A 20,350-nucleotide genomic window follows, 5' to 3' on the forward strand; every position below is an offset into this window, starting at 1 on the left:
ATGGGTTATAATGTGTATCAGTTGGTAACACAGTGCAGCAGTTTAGTAAAGCAGAGTGGAAACAAGAGGAGAGCTGTGATGTGGATGCATTTACCGCTAGCAGTGGTTTGAAGTTTGCAACTAGCTCCAAGGTTCCTTTCAGGAATAATAAATATTTCTGCCATATTGATCAAATGACAAAGCAGGATTGCCTTGCACTGCACTGCTCTCACAAATCAACATGCAGAATGTTCTCTGTTGTCGTAAATCAGCCGCATGCATCTTGTTTTGTCTTTTTGTCATGAAAAGGGTTGATGCAGAGGAGAGCAGAGAGACAGACATGTTTTACAGGACATACAGGGTAATGGCCATGTCTATTAAGCTGCTGGCTGCCTCCCACCACCCCCTCTAGCTAAGGCAATTTTATATTCATAATATCTTTCTCCAAGAACTTAAGAAAGAATAGGACAAGATGTATAGCTGGAGTACTATTTGCTTGTTTATTATGAACGTCTTTATGTACTTTTGATTTTCATCCTTCATAGAACACTATTTTCAATGTGTCTCATTAACTCCTGGCACAAATGACACTGAGATAAGATGTCTAAGTTAAAAATTGGACATAGTAATGTTTAAACTGGCCGTAGTAAGGCATTAGGGAAACTTAAATTGGAGTCTATTGAAATAGAGGTCTTCAACTCAGATGCCTTGTTGGGTCTTGTGTCTCTAGTCTTACTCTTGACAATACTTCACAGATTCTCTCTGTAGTTTAGGTTACAGAGGTTTGTAGCCAATCATGCACAGTGATACCATGGTCATTACACGGAAAACAGGACATTAACAGGAAAAGTAAGAAAAGTTTTGTCCCTTCTCTACCTAGCCAAAGTAAAGTCCTCTGAATACATCTGTGGTGAATCTCAATGTAATGACTCTGGCTGCAGTTCTACAGTTAATCGTGTTGCCTTTTTCCTTCCACACAACTTTGAATTTATTCTTTTGGCTACAATATTCTTCAGCAATAAATCTTTAGAGCTTTAGAGCATATCTCACCAGAGGAATTTAAGGTTTTCAGTAACCTCAGATCAGAATTTCTATTAAATTTCAGTTCTGTTTACATAGTGCCGTTTCTCAACAAATGCTTTCTGAGGCACTCTACAAGAAAGACATTTCAATTCAATCAATTCAATCACGCATACGTTTCAATCGATGCTATCAAACAATACATTAAGCTTGGTTTATTGTTCCAAATTGGCTTAAAGACTTTCTGTAAAAAGAATCCTAACAGATTGCGTCGAGTCATTGACGTGCGGCATCCACTCCTCCTGGATCAGCGCGTAGCGACAGTAGAGACAGTGTGTCGCACGTAGCGACACGCTGCGTTGTGTCGTTGACTTTACAACAATCCTTCATACCGCGAAGGGCTGTAACTACAGTAGAGAGGGGGAAAAAACACTTAGTGTATACGTTCGTTTGAATTATTGTTTCCGTTAATAAATCAACAAACTAAAATAATTGGTGTTTTGTATTTAAACTTTGGGGTTTGTCTTCTGGTCCCCTGACAACAGGTCTTTGTGATCCTGTTGCAGTAATGACACCTGATTACGCTCACTCGCTTCTAGCCTTTCTGTAAACAGGTTAGGTTTTCTCATAGGTTTTTCTACTTGAAGTCTCAAAATCACTAAAATCAAGTGATTTTAGCCTCCTTTCATTTCTCTTTCCAGCGCTGTAAAGTGGGGACTGGCCGCAACCACTTGCGCCGTCTCTGCAGGGTGATCCGACTTTTGCTCTGGTTTATTTGTCTGTGGATTTTTGACAACTTTTGTGTGCAATAGCTGTCATGAGAGCTTCTATATCCCCCTTGCTCTCAACCGCTAAAATAAAAACAGAATAAGCAGATCGTGAGAGAATTTATTTTTTTATTATTGTTCAGAACCCTCCCCCCTTCTCTTACTCTGGCGGTGTGGAACAGAGTATCAATCTGATGCTGTCCATCGTTTCCAGGGTGAACCCCCCCTAAGGAAGCATTCAAAAGCTGCTAATTAAAACAGTTGAGGGAAGAAGAAAAAAAAAGATACAGGAAAATAGAGGGGTTACCTAAATCAACCGTTTGGATTAAAGAAAAAATCTACAAGAAGGAAAATCCAAGGTAATTGTAAATGTTTTCATCTTGAGTACTATGCGGGGTTGACGGTGTTTTGATACCAGGAGGCCGGCTGGTATTTATGCGCGTATAGCGAATCAATCAGCACCGGTCTGCTTAGACAGCTCCGCGCTTCCTCCCTCCTCCTCCTCCGTATCTCTGCCTCTCTCTATCCGCTCCAGCTGAAACGTTGCTTGGAGCCGCACAACGAGCCGTGTCTTGTCTGCTCGCCTCTCCTTTTTTTTCTTTTTCCCTTATCCCTCTCTATCTCTGCGGATCTACTCTTGTTTCATCTCGCCTTTTGAAAAACCTGAACCTGTATCCCAATGAGTCCTGTGAAGTAGTCGTGTCACCACCGCTGGAAAAAAAAAAAAAAAGGGAAAAGAAAAGAAAGAAGAAATCTTTAACTGCCTTTGCCTCCTCCTTGCAGGAACGATTCTTGGGGAGCCTGGTCCGCGAAAGGATGCAAAACGGTGCTCACAGATGCATCCCATACAAAATGCTCGTGTGATCGTGTATCTACCTTCGCCATTTTGGCTCAGCAACCGAGAGGAATAGTGAGTAGCGTATTGATTTGTTATTCAGTGTGGGTTTGATGGGCTAATGTAAAGGTGAAACCCTGCGTGTTTGTGCGTGCGTGTGTGCGTGCGTGGGAGAGAGAGAGAGTGAGAGAGATAGAGAGAGAAAGAGAGAGAGAGATGGTGAGAAGCGAAAATTGAATCTTTGGCGTGCTAATCCCCTTAAATAGTAATTGAGCTGTGCAGGGCGCGTGTGTGGGGATATTTCCTAATTTCTGCTCAGATTGGCATGGTCTACTGTAGGAACATGGATGTGAGAGAGGGTGTGTACATGCTCGTACTTGTGTGGCATGTTCTTATATTTCCATCAATCAAATTTGTTTAGGGATAAGTAAAAACAAAAAGTGTAGTGTTACTAAGATTTTTCCATCATCAGTGGAAGCAGAAACCTGTAATTTCAAGATAAGGGAACTAGCACTGATAACATGGAACATTTGACATAAGATCTGATTCTGTTACTGCAACAACAAATAAAATATGTTACATACTTTGTCTGGAGGCCTGAAACATTTACAGTCAAATAGCAAATAACCAGCACATGTGCTACCTTGTGCTACCTTGGAGGTAGCATATATACATAACCTTGATGGCTGCAGGTTGTGATTAGTCCACAAGCCCCTGATTGGTCAACACCTTGTACAAAGGATGTGGAAGGGTCTCCAGTGTGCAAATCTATGATATATGTTGATATATGTATGAATGTATGTATGTGTATATGCGTGTATATGTTAATGTGTTGTTATAGATTTGTCTGTTTGGGTTCCAGTTCCCTAAATTTGAGATGCAGACCTGCAGAATTAAACATTAATACTGTTTTTCCACTCATTGGGTTTTTATTGTTTTTTTTAAATTTAACATCTATCTACTATGAAATAGAAACCCTTCTTTTGTGCTATACACCTCAAACCACCCAGTTAATTAAGGGGCCCACTGTGGATTGGGTTTCAGATTGGTGGTTGTTTTGATTGCTTCTCTACTTCAGGCGATAATAAAGATTTACTGTCCTACATAAACCACACATACAGCCTCTCACCAACTGGTTTGTCTCTCTTTGTCTTTGTCTTCTCAACAGACTATGGAGTACTCAGGGGTCCCATCTGTGACACTGATAGTTGGCTGTGGTTTGTCTTGCCTCGCCTTGATCACACTGGCGGTCATCTACGCCATCTTATGGAGGTAAATGAAAAACTCCAAAGACATATGCTTTAGCCATGTCATATGATGGTGGATTTGAGTTATTGTCACATATTTGATGTGGTATTACTACATTTCATGTTCTATGAGTAAAACATACAGTTGAAAAGTGCTCAAGAATAGTTGTTTTTTTTTCTCTTGTATTTTTTTCTTTTAGATATATTCGATCTGAACGATCCATTATCCTGCTGAATTTCTGCCTATCTATAGTCTGCTCGAACATACTAATACTTGTTGGACAAACACAAACCCACAATGTGGTAAGTCTGACATACAGATACAACAGGAACAGTTTGGAAAGTGTTTGTAGACATGTTTTGCTGTGATTCTCTGCTTTTACAGTCATTGTTAACAAAAGTGCTTCTACAGTCATTGTTAACCATCAATTGTATGGTTATAAAGTATATCACTGCCGCCAAACTTTTTCATTTCTAAAAGCCATTTTTTCTTTTGCAGTTATAAAATTTGGCTAAAACAAAAAACAACAACAACAAAAAACAAGACAACATCCTTTGTGAAATATAATTTAGTTTTATTCTAGATTTTAACAAAAAAGCAATATACCATTTATCATTTAAAAGGAACTGTCTTCCTTTTGTAGACTTATGTTACTATTGTAAATTCTTCCCATATTTATATGAAATAAAATTTACCCTACTTAATAATATAAATGAATAGTTTGGAGATGGATACCTTAAAGTGTCTAAAAAAATGTAGTATTGGTGTTGTTCTAAAGTTAAAAAAAATCCATGCAGATATTGCATAAAACTATCCAGAAAAACTGTCAAACCCACTTTTTTCCATTGCCTTTGTGATTAAAAACATTGTTCCTTTTCATACACTTTTTGTTCTGTAATTAAGATACACAGCAGAGGTCCTAAAGAGCAACATGATGAAAATGTGTGGCATTAACCAATGGAGCCTTCTTCATGCTTTGAAATTATTTAAATCTAAACTCAAGTGGACAAAACCACACATCACATATTCTGACAATGGCATTGTTTATTTCCGAAAGGAAATAAAGACATTAAATAAAATCAAGTACATCACTAATGCCAGATGGTTATAAAACTTTTATTTTTTTACCATGTATTAAAGCTTTCTTCGTAGTACTTAGCAGTTCCCAGTCACTTTGGAAGTGTCAGATTCATTCTCCTCTTATATTCAATAGCTGCTTTTGAATGTGTTTTGTCAGATTACGAGAAAAAGATTTTTAGAAAATTGTGTTTTGTTCATGCAAGTATTTTCCGATAATGACAACAAAAATGGAAGTGTTCTAAAGCCTTGACAAGACTGTTATTTGCTTAAAACTATTTCCCTGTGGTGAACTTTATTAGACCAATCTGGTATTGAAAGAGGCAATTTAAAGGTAATTAAAATTGAGAATCCATAAAGAAGAGTACAACTGTGGACATTAGGGACTGTTGAGTGACTCTGAATCTGGTTTTATTGCAATCAGACCTTGCACACACAAGGAACCTATTTAAATGGGCAAGGCAAGGCAACTTTATTTATATAGCACCTTTCAGTCAAAGACAATTCAAAGTGCAGAGGTTTTGCAGCATATGTTTTATTGGCAGCACAGAAAGAGAACATGCCATCAGGCATACCAATAACTACAGCTTAAACCACTTTAGCTTTTAGATAGAAAATCGGAGAACTGTAAGTGGAAGACTTCTTCCACTAAAATACCTCCTTTCTTTCTCTATTGTCATAACCAGCCAGTAAACAAGTGGCTGATGTAAAAGATTGCTTGGGGAGAGAAAATTAGTTTGAATTCACAAACTGCCCACACAGATGCCCTTCTCAGTCATTTGGCAGCTCTACAGAAAGATGCATTGTCCAACTACTGGCATTTTATTGTATAACAGTTTTCTCAGTGTGTTTGTACCTTTTGCAAAAGGCCTTTTTTAATTCTGAAACTTATCATTTTCCACTTTCTCTGCATGGATCGAGGGTCTTTTAGTCTGCTGCATCATTAGCATGGTAAACTTTTCATCACTTGGATTTTACTACAGTGCAGTCAGCGTAGATTTTAAACACGTTACACACGTTTTAGTTAGAGCTTAAAATGTCATATAGCTACATGTATTTTTTTTACTAAGGATGCAATGCAAATTACTTGTATTACAATGATGGTTTCAGTTGTGATTAAAACACATTGTCCTTGATACTCTTCTCCTTTTCCATCATCATGATGACTGTACAACTCTCAGCAAGCTTTAACATGTCAGCCACAACAATCTGCATCAATGCAGATCATAAATGCATTGCACTTAAATGATGGTCACTTTCCCTGCTGGAGTCCAACTTCAGTGTGGGAAAGATTGAAAATGTAATGATTAGGATTTGATATATTAAGTGACTCCTTTGGATCCAGATGTGTTTGATAAATCCATGTGCCCTTGCACCATTTAATACCATAATGCTGATTGGTTGATAAATAAATGATTTGAAATAAGAAGTTAATATAAAAATCCTTTGATTAATCAAACTTTTTTTTTTCTTGAAACGCTGCGCATTAAATGTGACACAGTTCATATAAGCAGTTACTTGAAACAAAACTGACTCATTTTATGCCAGTCAGAAAATATCAGAAACTGCATGAGCTCATCTGCTTGTTTACTGGCCCTTGCATAGCTGACAAACAGTAGTAGCTTATTCCATGAATGTACAATGCCTCAGGACATTTTTTATAAAGCTGAACTGATTTGAAGCCTTGTCAGGTTTAATCAGGCCTCTATTCATCCACCTTTTGTTGATTACAAGAACCATTGGTTAACATGTAACACTCACTCTGCAGGCCTCTAATAGGATGTCTGTCTATAAAATCGAAGAGATGACACACATTTCAGAAAATCCACTGTTGTACTGAAGATGTCATTTTGAAGTGGTTTAGACAGACTCAGTAAGGAACTTTGACACTTTGATTCAATTCAAGTGATTTGTAATGGGCCGACCTTCAACATTTTTGATTTAGCAATAAGTAAATAACAATGAAATATCAAAGAGATAAATGATTGCCTTTGAAAAAAAGGATTAGTGTCCATGTTTCTTTGAAAAAAAGCTTAAACTCAGTTAGTTTTAAAGTCAGGAAAGAGTGTGAAAAGTCTTGCTACATATCTGTGGCTCTTTCGAAGCCTTAGACATCTTTTCTTCCTATATTGTTTTGTATTTTTTTCCATCCTTGGTGAAGTAAATCATCCCCATAGCATTATACTGTCACTATCACGTTGCACCTTTAGGATGTTGTGTTCCAGACGTGAACAAAAACAAACAGATTTCCTAGTTTTCATCTTATGTACATTTTTTGTGCCATTGTTTACTTTTTTCTCCTCCTTTAGCTGACTTGTGAAATCTTGAATTCTAATGGTAGCTAGAAGCCAAACGATCCAGTTAAAGTTGAAAAGGAGCTCAATATGGTAGATTATTCAGTCACATTTGTGCTGTTGGAAAAGAACAACGTCCAGGGCATCAAAATTGTCAACATTTCCACCTTTGCTCCACGTTGAAAATCTGCGGGGAAAAATATTTGAAAAATATTTCATCTGTTTGATCAGACGTACAGTCGAGCCCCATGTTTGAGTGGTGGGCCAGAAAGAGGAGAAAACACCATCCCTGTGTGGGTTTAATTGCCATGGTGCCTGACACTGCCTCACTTGTTTTTCCTCCATCTTCTGTAAGAAGTGCATATAATTGGCTCCTCTGTTTGTGAATTCAGGGTTGCTCGTCATCTAATAGAAATCATCTCTTCTCTGTGGAGGTGTCCACTGGGAGCAGGAAGTCAGTGAGTCACCTGTGTGTGCGTCTCTACGCTGTTCTGCTGTCTGCCGTCCCTCTTCATCTGGTTTATGGAAGGGAAGGAAGCAGAAAGAAGCAGATTTAACAAGCAGGCAGCATTAGGATGAATGTATAAAAATGAATACTCTAACGAGCATTTACACAACAGGCATCGGAAGTCCAATAAGAGCAAGATAAGAGAAGCTTATCTTTATAAACTGACGCATTGAGAAATTCTTACTTTGAGAGAATGTGGCAAATAATGTTTTAGTACAAATATCTTATTAAAGATTTGAGTTGCCAAACTAAAGGTTTTATCAGTTTCAAAAATATTGAACAGATATGTTTATAAGGATGTCATCCTGCATTATCTGATGATTGCCGGCAAGATGGTCAAATGCATTATATTTACAGTGTTTTGTACAAGATTTTAAAAAATTAAATAATCATATTTTTTTTTACCTTAACTAAAATAAATAATAATGTACATACAGTATACTTGTTTTTTTCTGTCTTTACATTTTTTTTTCTGTTTTTAAATTTTAGTCATCTCAAATTGCTCTGTAATAGTTAAATGACAGAAATCTTCTGGCCATACTTAAATGAGTAATTAAATATATTTAGGACTTATGAGTGTCACACATTTAACTATGTAATGAAGAAGTTGATTCATGATCAGCAGAAGTAGTAATGCTAAATAATATTTTTAAAACTATTTCCAGCCTTGTGTATGTTAACAACACTTTTCCACCAGCACTACTCTTTTGTTAGCTGCTCTTGAAAAAGCTTACCACCCAAACAGGTATTCTTTAAAGCACCAAGGAAGGGTGCTTCAGCCAAAATAACAACCAGCCTCTGCCACCTACACTGAGTCAGAGCAAATTGGAATTGTAATTAGAAAGTCACATGAAATCTTTTTTTTTTCATAGTTATAAAGCATTTTAAATAATGCCAGTCTCTGCTAGACTTTCCACAGATGTGTTGCAGATCTAGTATGCCTTGACGCCATGCATTTTAAATATTCTGCTTTGACAAACTGTTAAGTTTGACTCTTTTACCAATGACACATAAGTCCTCAAGTGCATATTTCAAGCAATGAGTGAAATAGGTTGTATTCATATTAAGAAAGTGTATGAATATGTCATTATTCATAACAATTGAACCTTTATGATTCTTCGTAATAGGCCAACACACTGTAGCAAATAACAAAAATGTGAACTGGAATAAAAATGACACATGACTTTCAAAAGTTTTACAAATAGAACTCTTAAAATGTGGTTCAGAAATGTATGCGGCTTCTACTTTGTAGATGTGTATTTCATTGCAGCTGTCATTTGGAAATATACCTCAGTCAGCAGTGTCCATCAAAAGACCAGATGTTCGGGGTTATCGTGGTACTCTTGGCTCCTTCTCCGGTTAATTATCCTCCTGGTGGGGTTTTCAGTTATGTTGGTCCTCAATGTCTTCTCAGTCGTACTCTTTCCATTGTTGGATGAAATTTGGATAATTATTCAAGATTTCTTGACTAGTACACACTAATATCTGTGTTAGCAAACCTAAACCTTGGACAGAATTCTCTATCTCCTTTGGAAGTACAGTTGGCATACATTGAGTAATTTTAACTAGCAGTATCCAACAATATGCTTTCAATTAACTACACATTCTACATTTCTGTGTCATAGGCACTGCTTTCTCTCTGTCCATATTTGCTACTATAATCCATCACTGCTGGGTTTTTTTTGTTTTGTTTTTTTTGATCGCTTGACAATATTGTTTCAGTTCTTAATATCTGGGAGAGGATAAAGACTGAAAGGTCTTAGCTGAACCTTTGGAGTTTATTGAGGCCACAGACAAGACATTTCTCACATTTTCTCCCCTCATCTAAAACTGCCATTACCGAGCTGGCCTGAAGACACCCCATCACTGCCTCCCCTCACCTCTGTGTCTATCAGCCCTGCCTCGTTTTAATACGGGCTCTTCCTCTGTGCCTTTGTTTCCATGGATACCGACACAGTGTGCTCAACATCTCCCAGCATTTGCCTTTCAAAAGGGCAAAGTTAACTATCGGTTTATATCTCTTTTTTGGTTTCACAGTCTGTACCAAATCTGTGCTATCACAATGTGGCCATGTTGTATCTTTCTCTTCCCTCTAAAAAAAAAACTGTTTTATTGTTCTAGAATAATGAGGCTGGATAGCATAGGCATCCAAGTGAACCGTGAAACATAACAGTTGCAAATGACCTGTTTCCAAGTAACAAGGCAGGCTCTATTTTCAGCACCATGGACAGCACATGAGCAGCAGCCACATCAGAGCTAGCTTTAGGGGAAAGTCCGAGAGGCAGAATGGCAACCAAACTAACATGGTTTCATTTTTCTTCGATACCTTAAAATCAGAACATAAATTTGACATCACACTGAGCCAGGTTGTCCGTCCTGGACTTGATTGATGTCTGCTTAACATTCTTTTGCATTAGAATTTACAAGTCCTTAAATCTTTGAAAATATTTTAGAGGCATTATTCTGTGCTTGTTAAGGTGTGTTGATGTGTATGCCATTATCGTGTGGAGTACTTTGTAAATTCACATAGATAAATATGAAAGTTGTAATTACATAATGATTAATGTTATTTTGCAAGTTACCTGTCATACCCCATGAAATGGTTCTTGATTCTTTTTTATAAAGCATTGTAAAAATGATTTGTAAACTTTTCCTTACACTTTTATTTCACAGTTATTCACTTGCCATTGGTAAGAGTAAAATTAAGACGTTTGGGTAGTTTTAAAATTCACAGCACATCTGAGTTCTGATATTCTGTAAGATTTAAGTTGAAGTCTTCAAAGTTAATACATGCATTTATTTAAGTGTTTTTCTATATTAACATTGGTGTGTAGGTTAGTAATATGTCTTGAGGATATCGTTCCCAGGAATGAACTAACTCTGGATTATTGACTTGTGTGAACCCTTTGATCACTGTAGGGGATTCATGGATTTAGGATGGCTTTCGCCTTAGGAATGTAAACTTTATGTTAAATCTCACATTATGGTGTGGACACTCTGGAATGTGAATGTGCTTCTTAGCTCTCTTTGTAAAGTAATGGGATTCTATTTCTTTGTCCCATAGACACCTATTATACTCAAAAAAGCCGTGTGCGTTGACACAATTTCTAAAATACTCATTTACAATCACGTGGAGCAAATATGGAAAAGTAATGCAATGTTGTCAAGCCTTAAAATACCATATATGCACTCTGTTTCTTTTTAAGCAGTGTTGTAGCTCCCCCCCCCCCCCTCTTGTCTGTGTAAAACACTTGACCTTGGCTCACATGCCTCCAGGTGGGATCCCCAGCATACTAATGAGGGTTAGTGCGGAGGAATGCTACGCCATCTCTTTCTGTGTCAGCTTGTCTGGCTGGGACTTGAGCTGAACTACCTTCAGCACCTCTGGTGTTTGCAGTTCAAACTGATGCCATGTCTCATTCGTTGCACAAAATGTTTCAACCAAGGTAGAAATAAGAATGTACGAAAGTAATTCACTGTTTTAATGTATAAATAATGTAGTCTCTAGTAGGTTGTAAATTTGTTTAAATTGTAGCTCAAGTGCACAGAAAACCAAAGAGCAAATTCCCAATAAGTCATTGTTTTTATAAACAAATAGGAAGACAAAATAAAAATGTTTGTGGAAAAGTAAGAGAACCCTAAAAACTACAGATATTTACAAAATATATAAATCCTTTCTAAAGTCAGTTCTAAATAAACAGCTGAGTCTGATGTATCCAAGTTGGTTGTAAGACAAAATAAGGTTGTGGAAGGATAAAGGAAATACGCACAGCTTTGAGAGGATTATGGGGTCCATTTAAAAGTTTGAGAGAGTCAACACAAGTCACTCTTCACAGATATATCGAGGACATGAGTAGCAGATGTTGCATCGCTTGTGTTAGGTCATTCTTGAACCAGAAACAATTGCAGAAGTTTCCCTAGAAGTAAAAGGACTGGATTGTGACTCTGGGGAATACATTTCTCTTTTCAAGTGAAAGTAAATGTTGGATTTTATTTGAAAATCAAGGTCCTAGAAGCTGGAGAAACAGGGAAGAGGCACATAATCCAGGTCATTAGAAATCCAGTTTGAGGTCTCCACAGCCAGTGATGAATTGGGGAATCATGTCAATTACTGGTGTTGGTCCTCTGTGCTTTCTCAAGTCCAACGTCAGCCCAGCTGTCTACCAGTAAATTCGAGAGCTCTTCATGCCTTCACCAGCAAGCATGATGACAAGCTTGCTGGTGATGCTGACTTCATTTTCCAACTGTTTTTGGCACCTGCTGACACTGCCAACAGTACCCACACCTCCTTTAATGGCCATGGTATATGTGTGCTTGCCTGACCATCAAACTCTCTGACCTAAACCCCCGTCTGGAAAATATTGAGTATTGTTCAGAGTAACACGAGAGACAGCAGACCAAATAATACAGAGAAGCTGAAAACTGATGCTAAACCAAGCAGGGCTTCCTTAACACATGCTGGCCATCTGTATGCAATTCAGCACAGATGCAGTAATACATGCAAAAGGAGTCAAAGCCAAGCATTTAGTCTATTTGCTGTAAAGTACATAGTTATTAGTTGAGTAACCTTTTTTTTTTATGTTTTGTTTTTTCGATGCATCCATATGACCATAGAATTTTCAGAAAAACTGAATTCTGGGTTTTGATTAGCTGCAAGCCATATTCAACATCTACCATGTGACTGCACATGCTCATCAAAGAGCACTTCCAAGAAATGAAGGAACATTAATGTAGCTGCTGTGTATCTGCAGGGAGTGTCTTGGTTTACAGGAATATTTACAAATTTGAGAGCTATCAACTGTTTTGTGTTTCAGCGGTATTAGAGTTGCATATAAGTATGCATAGTGGATTAAAGGTAACCCAGATTTCAAGAAATCCCTGACAGTTTTTTTGTCTTCCATCAACAGGGTGTGTGCATCATGACAACTGCCTTCCTGCACTTCTTTTTCCTCGCGTCCTTCTGCTGGGTCCTTACGGAAGCCTGGCAGTCCTACATGGCGGTGACAGGGAAGGTTCGCACCAGGCTCATCCGGAAACGTTTCCTGTGTCTTGGCTGGGGTGAGTGAGAGGCTCATTTCACCAAACTCCTCACGTTACTTCTTATAGCTGCCGTTTTCTCGCAGCAGCTTTCGGCGAGGTGTCTTTCCACAGCACACTGTGCGTCTTTCCAGAGTGCTGCTCTTGTCGTCTCTGTAGGGCGGCTGGATCTTCATTCTGTCAGGCTCTTTGTTGTGATTCCTTTGTGCTTCAGTCAAGCTCTCAGAGGACTGGATAAATAGACCGGCCTTGAGCAGAGAGTGTATGTGTATGTAAGAAGGGATCAGGGTGGGGGAGTGTTGGTGCAGCTCTCCTGTACTGTAGCAGGTTGCAAGGACCTTATGTCTGATAGAGAGGGTGGGAGCCTGGCATTTACAGTACATTGCAGCAGAATACTGTTTGGGGTTTAAACATTTAAAATTTTGAAAAATTACATGCTAAAGCTGAATTTAATATAAGGAAGTATCAATTCAAATTTTTATGTTTGGCAAAGTCTCATAGTCAATTTTGTTTCATATTCCATTAAAGAAATGCAGTTGGTTGCAATCAAACAGCATAACATAATTTGATCATATCAGATTCTATTTAAAAAAAAAAAAAAAAAAAAAAAAAAACACTGTGCAAAATATTAGCACATAAGCACATCTGGTAATAAACCCTGACAGGCAAATTATCTATATCAAAATGCAAAGATTTCTCCTCCCTGTGATAAAAGTCGGTCCGAATCCCCTGTCCAAATAGCTCGTCATTTCAGACTACTGCAAAAATCTCTTCTTAAAAAAATCAATCTGATTATGAAAGAGCCCACTCTCATTCTTCTTGTTACCTAGCAACAAACAAGGCTCTCTTAGTCATTGCAGTGCCACTGCTTGCTGCAAAACATGGACAAAGGCTGTTTTACTATCACTTGGACTGCTTAAAGAATGCCTGAGCAGGCATTTTGGTGAAAGGTAAACCCCAGGCAAGTAACATTTAAGAAAAGATGCATAAAAATAAAAATAAAAAGAAACAAAGGCATGCCCGCACAAAGCGTGGAAAAACATTTAGTGATTTTGACATGTAACAAAACAGGGGACACTGACATAATCAACGATCATCTATGAAGCAACATGCGGCCCAAAGAATGCTGTTCGTGTCTTAATTCAGCTCGTCACAGTACAGCACCCACACTGCGCTGTTGCCGCGCTCTGATTTATGGCGTGCTTGTGAGCACTCAGCACACTTTACCTCTTCAGCACTGCAGAGAGGCACAGGATGGCCACGGGGTCTTTGGCTCGTGCCTCCAGGAAACTGATTACATCAATTGCACCTGCCCGCGCCACTCGGAGAGGAAACGCTTTAATATTCTGAGCACACAATAGTGAAGACTGAATCAATTACACTGATCCATAATGAGGAGCCACATAGCGAAAAAAAACTCTATTTCTATTGCTAGGGAAAGGGGTGGAGGGTTGAAGAGAGGTGAAATTTCTTACAATACAGAGATGAAATTTAGCTACGTGGCTTCCTATGTGTGATGCACTACTGCCATTTTGTTAAAGCACCATGTAGTCTTTTTTCCGTCACCTCTTAATGGGATTTTTACAATATAATGAGTAAAATGGTGAAATATATATAGCTCATCATATACTCTCAGATGTCTGCATAGCCTCATGCTGTGGTCTCTAATGGAATCACTTTAGCTGCACTTTGTTTAATGATTGGAAAGTACATTGCCTTGCTTCTTTTTTGGGTGCACTGAAGTACATTTATGTTCTTGTGAGTTAAACTGCTCAAGTAACTATTTGATGTTCTGTTTTTTTTTTTTTTTTTTTTTGTTTTTTAAGGATTGCCAGCTTTAGTTGTTGCCATTTCAATGGGATTCACCAAAACCAAAGGCTACGGGACACCAGGATAGTAAGTTTTTGCTTTTTTTTCCCTTTACGCCTCTCTTTAATATTCTGCACACAGACAGGCTGGGTTCATGGCAACACTTAAGAATAATGATCAAATCCTTCTGCAGTGGCTTACTTATCCTAAATAGAGCCATAAACAAAGTCCCATGAACCCAATCAAATTTCAAAATAGCACAGCAAGACCCCAATTTCATGTGAGCTGCCTCTCTGCTGGAAACCGAATGCATAAACACTGCTTAAAATCTCCTTAGCATTTTATTGCTCTGTGAAACTTTGGTTGTGGAGTAACAACATATGGCACATCTCCGCTGACAATTGAGCAAAATAACAATGGTGTGCTGGAGTGCACCATTAACGTGGAAGTTAATGCTGTAGTGGGAGTTAATTGTTTTTTTCCTTGTTTCCCCCGCAGCTGTTGGCTCTCCTTGGAGGGTGGGCTCCTGTATGCCTTTGTTGGACCCGCAGCAGCTGTTGTTTTGGTACGTCTTGGTTACCGATGTCTGCTTTTTTTTATCCCACTTTACTTGTTTATATAATACAATCTACTTAAAAATGTGAATGTATTTGTCACTTCATCAATTATTTTATTAGGAAGGAAACATATTTTAACTAATGATAATGTTCATTTATTTTAGTCATGATTCAATATGATTGCTGTTTAGCTGTGATGTGGTTTCCAAGTCAAAGTAATGAGCATTCAATCAGGCCCTGTGTTCAAATAATCCATTTTTATTCACCATATAATAATCTCCCATGCAGCAATGGGGTTATTAAGTATTTATGATTAAGATTTGTCCAGCATCTCATATAGGAGGCTAATTTAATTTCCCTATATTTACATAGTAGTAATTAGAAAATGACCCACAGACTCATCATTTCTAAATTACTCAGACAGCAGAAACGTAATGCTATTTTTCAGTGTTGAGTTTCTGTACTTTGGTAGAATTTGATTTGAGTGAAGAAAAACAATTAAAACTTTTTAAGTCTTTCTTGGCTGTAATTTTCTTTTGTGATGTACTTCAGAGGAACACCAGCTCCCGTCTAACCATCTGCAGTGAGAATATCATGCCACAGAGTTGTCAAGTTGTAGTTGTGCTGATACTTTACCTCCACTGCTCCTTACAGCAGCCAAATACCATAGTCCTGTTGAGAGAACATTTCAGTATCTTTTATCAGTGGTTCATTTACATTTTTATGTTTTTTTTTTATTTTTTTTATGGACTATATTTTGTGGCTAGAGGTCAAAGTAGAACATAATTGTTTTTTGAAGATACAAACAAAAGTATGACATGGGTCTATTACCTCTGTAGTTATTTTGGGTCAAGGTTAGTCCTTTTTTGCTATTCTTCTAAAGTTCAGTCAAATTAAATGGAGAATGTATGGAAACATGACTACTCAAATACTGTTAAATACTCTCAGGTGGATTTTAGTCTGAACTTTGACTTTGCTATTCTCACTGCCAAATATGCTTTGATCCAAATAGTCAGTTGCAACTCTGACAATATTTAGGGCAGCTCTGTTGCTGAAAGGTGAATCTTTGTACCCCTATCTTAAATCTGTTGCATTCATTCTAAACCATTCTCCTGTCTCCTGTCAACCTCACTTTGCAGAGCTAAATAAACCCCATACCAATGCTGCCACCTAAATGCTTCAGTTTTGCATTGATGTATCTGCCTAACCTGTCACGTTAGGTGAATAGCCATTTCTTTCTGGGTTTGTAATCAAGGCATACTCACATTTTTTAAAATCAAGCAGTGAACATTTCTCCATGATTTATTTAGAGCTCAGGATATTGCTTTATCACCCAGTCATGTGTATGTTTCCTATCGTTCATCAGGTTGCTCTAACCCATAAAATTCCCCGAAAATAAATTGAAGTTCGTGAGTGTGATGTGGCCAATCTGGCAGACAGATTTTTTTCTTCTGGGTACTGGGATGGGATGAGTGTGCAAGCTATGTCTCATCCATTGCCTGAAATGTCATAGAGAAGAGCAAACAATACAAGCTAGAGGTCAAAGCTCTTTGCAGAATAATGACATCAGTCGTCTGAGTCTGCATATTCTGCTTTCCTCTCTTCTAACAGGTCAACATGGTGATCGGTATCCTGGTATTCAATAAGTTAGTGTCCAGAGATGGAATCCTGGACAAGAAGCTGAAGCATCGTGCAGGGTATGACAGCACATCCTTGTTAGTACCAGTTTTTCTTCTTCATTTTTGAATATTAACATTTTACGAATTACAGTCATATTCAATAAATTAGAATAGCTATTCCAGTGAAGGTTGCCTATCGGAATAAAAGTAGCCTTTGAAAAATAACAACCATTTAGAAGGCAGTAACATAATTTGTAAACATGTATTTCTTGGTCTGATGTATTGTATTGTATTGTATGTATTTTTGTTTATTGGAATGATGTAGTGTTCTAATCTTAAATATCATGTTTCCATTTGCTGTAAGCACAAAATTACAATAAAATACCAGAAAGGAAGGAAAGAAGTACATCAGACTGTGTATAATTAATCCATATAATGTGTTTCACCGAGTGGAGTTACTGAAACAAATTCTAATTATTTGAATATGACTGGTTAATTACTGCATGCTTTGATTATTTTCATGTACATATGGAGATCTGTACCTACCTTTTTACTTTATGTTGGGAAAAAAATTGAGGCATAAAGAGGTTAGTTCCCTCTTGGGAGTGACATGGCTTTGCATTTCTCTGGCAGAATGAGTCCAAGATGAAAATGACTTTAACACCCACACACTCATCGGCCATACTGTTGTTATAGCATTTGATGGAGGAAAAGAGAAGTCAGGTGGATGTCAGAGTTGTTTGTCATGATGTTGTCCCAATGTCTCTTGTGTCCCACAGACAGATGAGTGAGCCGCATACAGGATTAACTCTCAAGTGTGCCAAATGCGGTGTTGTATCAACAACTGCTTTATCAGCAACAACAGCAAGCAATGCAATGTAAGTGCCTGTCAGTGTCTGTGAATCAATAAAACGATGCTGCGGGGAGTTTCTTTCTGTACAGGGTATCCACTGCAGGGTGCGCTAAATTCAGTTTCCAGATGCACCCACAGTATCTCAGAACTACAGTGTGGAGGAGCTTTTGAAATGAGCTTACATAAACATCAGTATGCAGAGCAAAGCCCCACCATCATTCTGGAGGAAAGAGGTCGTCATGGAGATTTAACTCAGATCTCCAGACCTTATCTCATTTATCTCCTGTACAAAATCCTTCCTCTCTTCTTCCAGGGCGTCGTTGTGGAGCTCCTGTGTCGTCCTACCTCTGCTGGCTCTGACCTGGATGTCCGCAGTGCTCGCCATAACGGACAAGCGTTCCATTCTCTTCCAGATCCTCTTTGCCGTCTTTGACTCCTTGCAGGGTTTTGTCATTGTTATGGTGCACTGCATCCTACGGAGAGAGGTAGAATCAATCCGCCTTGTTATTTCTCTATTATTGACATGGGATTTAAAGCAAATGTCCTGCTGGAACAATCAAATCTGTCGATGTTTGGGTAAATAAGTTTAGTCACACTGAAATTCCCCTCGTGTTTAGGTGCAAGATGCTTTCAGATGCCGGCTCAGAAACTGTCAAGATCCAATCAGTGGTGATGCAACAGGAACCTTCCCTAATGGGCATGCTCAGATAATGGTAGGCACAGTCACCCTGTTATCTACAGTCATTAGAGAGACTGATATTTGATCCAATGTTCCTTTGTGACATATAAAACATTTCCACCATCCTTTTTGTTCTTTACCGACCTTGAATAAACTTATTATTTGATTTTTGTATTTCAATTGTCTTATTTTTGTTCATATTTGTAGTTTTCAACAACTAGACATGTAACATTCTTTTCCTTAGATTTAAAAAATAAATACCACAAATGTGCCACAACATGCAGGGTAAAACCTCTGACCATAATGGAAGTCATTAGTTTTGTTTTCCTTTCAAAGTCCCCAGGTCTAATTGTTTCTAGTATGAACTTATACTTTCCCTTGCATCTCTTTGATTTTCTCTCATGGGATAGCAGGCGACTGCTACCCTCCCTGACCTTTGAAAGAGGACAAGAGTATTTTGATGTTGCACAGTCCCACCATTGGCAACTCAAAGCAATGTTCTGCCATTAAGATTATCATAGCCATTTGAGTGGTACAGTTTTCACACATTAGCAGAATGGTGTCAAAGCTGCTGACATACAGTCTGCTAGCAGTGAGCACAAAAGCTTTGCAACTGCTTCAGCTGCATTTATTTTCCTTTCTTGAAGCAGAAAAGAACTAATGTTGTTTCGGCTACTTGGAAATAATAATAAATGTTTTATATTGATTTTTATAGCTAGCTATGATTGAGTTGCCACTTTATTTTCTTGCATAGCATGTAGCACCCGTCACATTTATTGGCAGATCCTGGTTAGGGAAGTATAAAAAAAAAACAACAAAAAAAAACTTTCAAGTAAATTCCTTTTATTGTAGTATCGTAATTCTATTGCTGCAGTAACAATGAAATGTTTGCATCTTTGTCACATGAAATCTGAGAGTTTTGACCACTTATACCTTGTATTGCAGGTGGTGGAACGCTAGAGGGTTAATTTTGACTATTGAAACAATAAAGAATGAAATCATGTGTGCTTAGCTGAGCAGTTTAGATTTGAGTACTGCTTAACTATGCCAATCTGGTTTTGTATGACGGTTTGTTTGCTTGAAAAAGAGAAGAAAAGAAAAACACAACAAGGCTGCCAGGTATTACTCTGCTGCTGTGTAATATTTTAAAATATTAATGAATGTGTTAAACTGTTAATAGCTACTATATGTCTGTTGAGTCATTGCAGGAGAAGCAGCTAATATTATTGTGTGTACATTTTTCCATATATGTTTTTTGTTTTGTTATATCATTTTTATCAAACTGTTGAAAAGAAGTGAAAGGCCACCTTTTTATGCCTTTTTTGATATAGTTAAAACCCTTTAGACAGAGGCTAAAATGGCTCCCTCTGTCGTTTCTTGTGGTCATTGGAATCATCTCAGCTCTAGTGCTGAAAACATTCTGACTATATATTTCAACAAGTTTGGTCAATAACTATTTTCTTGAAGTCTTTTCCTAATGCATGAAGACACCCTAAACCTCAAATAACATGTTCTCTAGTTTTTCCCATTTTGAAGATTAAATAAGAGAAATGGGCACTTGTGTAATATCATATTTATACCTAAAAGAAAACAAAAAAAAACAAACAAGTAATGTCACTCCTATCAACTTCAGGAAAATGCTTCAATTTGATATAGCTTGTAGGACAGATGTGACCCCTGGGGGATTTTTGAAGAAAGTACATTTGTTGGCATGAATAGTTTTTGTTTTCCACTTAAGCGTTTTCACATTTTTCAAAATTCTTTGCAGTTGTACTTGATCTGATTGCAAAAAAGCAAAAATAGTAAACTTAAAGCATTTAAAATCATGTTACCCGACTGCGCACATAAACGTGGAAGGCACTGTTCAAAATAAAATGTATAATATGTGAAGTGAAACTTACCGCCGACTGTTCTCTTTCTACAGACAGACTTTGAGAAAGATGTGGACATCGCCTGCCGATCAGGTACAGAACAGATGGTCTCTTACTAACAAGATTCCCCTAGCTCTGGTTGAAAAAGGTGTAAACAGTCAGAAAACAGCTCAGGTTATATAACAACCAACACAGCC

The 20,350-nt window shown here is 37.8% G+C and overlaps 1 protein-coding gene across 8 annotated transcripts in view; it reads left to right on the top strand.

The window, feature by feature from the left end:
• The window catches only part of adgrb3 (adhesion G protein-coupled receptor B3), a 175,426-nt gene that overhangs the window by 148,124 nt on the left and 6,952 nt on the right, over positions 1-20,350 (top strand). For 5 of the 8 annotated variants that reach the window (XM_044137166.1, XM_044137162.1, XM_044137163.1 and 2 more), the window contains 11 exons: positions 2,550-2,676; positions 3,770-3,873; positions 4,049-4,151; positions 12,636-12,786; positions 14,592-14,661; positions 15,073-15,139; positions 16,743-16,846; positions 17,530-17,628; positions 17,917-18,088; positions 18,221-18,316; positions 20,207-20,246. In XM_044137166.1, the coding sequence (XP_043993101.1) occupies positions 2,550-2,676; positions 3,770-3,873; positions 4,049-4,151; positions 12,636-12,786; positions 14,592-14,661; positions 15,073-15,139; positions 16,743-16,846; positions 17,530-17,628; positions 17,917-18,088; positions 18,221-18,316; positions 20,207-20,246 (1,133 nt within the window). The remainder of the gene's footprint in view (positions 1-2,549; positions 2,677-3,769; positions 3,874-4,048; positions 4,152-12,635; positions 12,787-14,591; positions 14,662-15,072; positions 15,140-16,742; positions 16,847-17,529; positions 17,629-17,916; positions 18,089-18,220; positions 18,317-20,206; positions 20,247-20,350) is intronic. The other 3 variants (XM_044137168.1, XM_044137164.1, XM_044137165.1) reach the window with 1 other exon arrangement.

The sequence above is a fragment of the Gambusia affinis genome, linkage group LG13 (assembly GCF_019740435.1).
Source record: "Gambusia affinis linkage group LG13, SWU_Gaff_1.0, whole genome shotgun sequence".
Taxonomy (NCBI): domain Eukaryota; kingdom Metazoa; phylum Chordata; class Actinopteri; order Cyprinodontiformes; family Poeciliidae; genus Gambusia; species Gambusia affinis.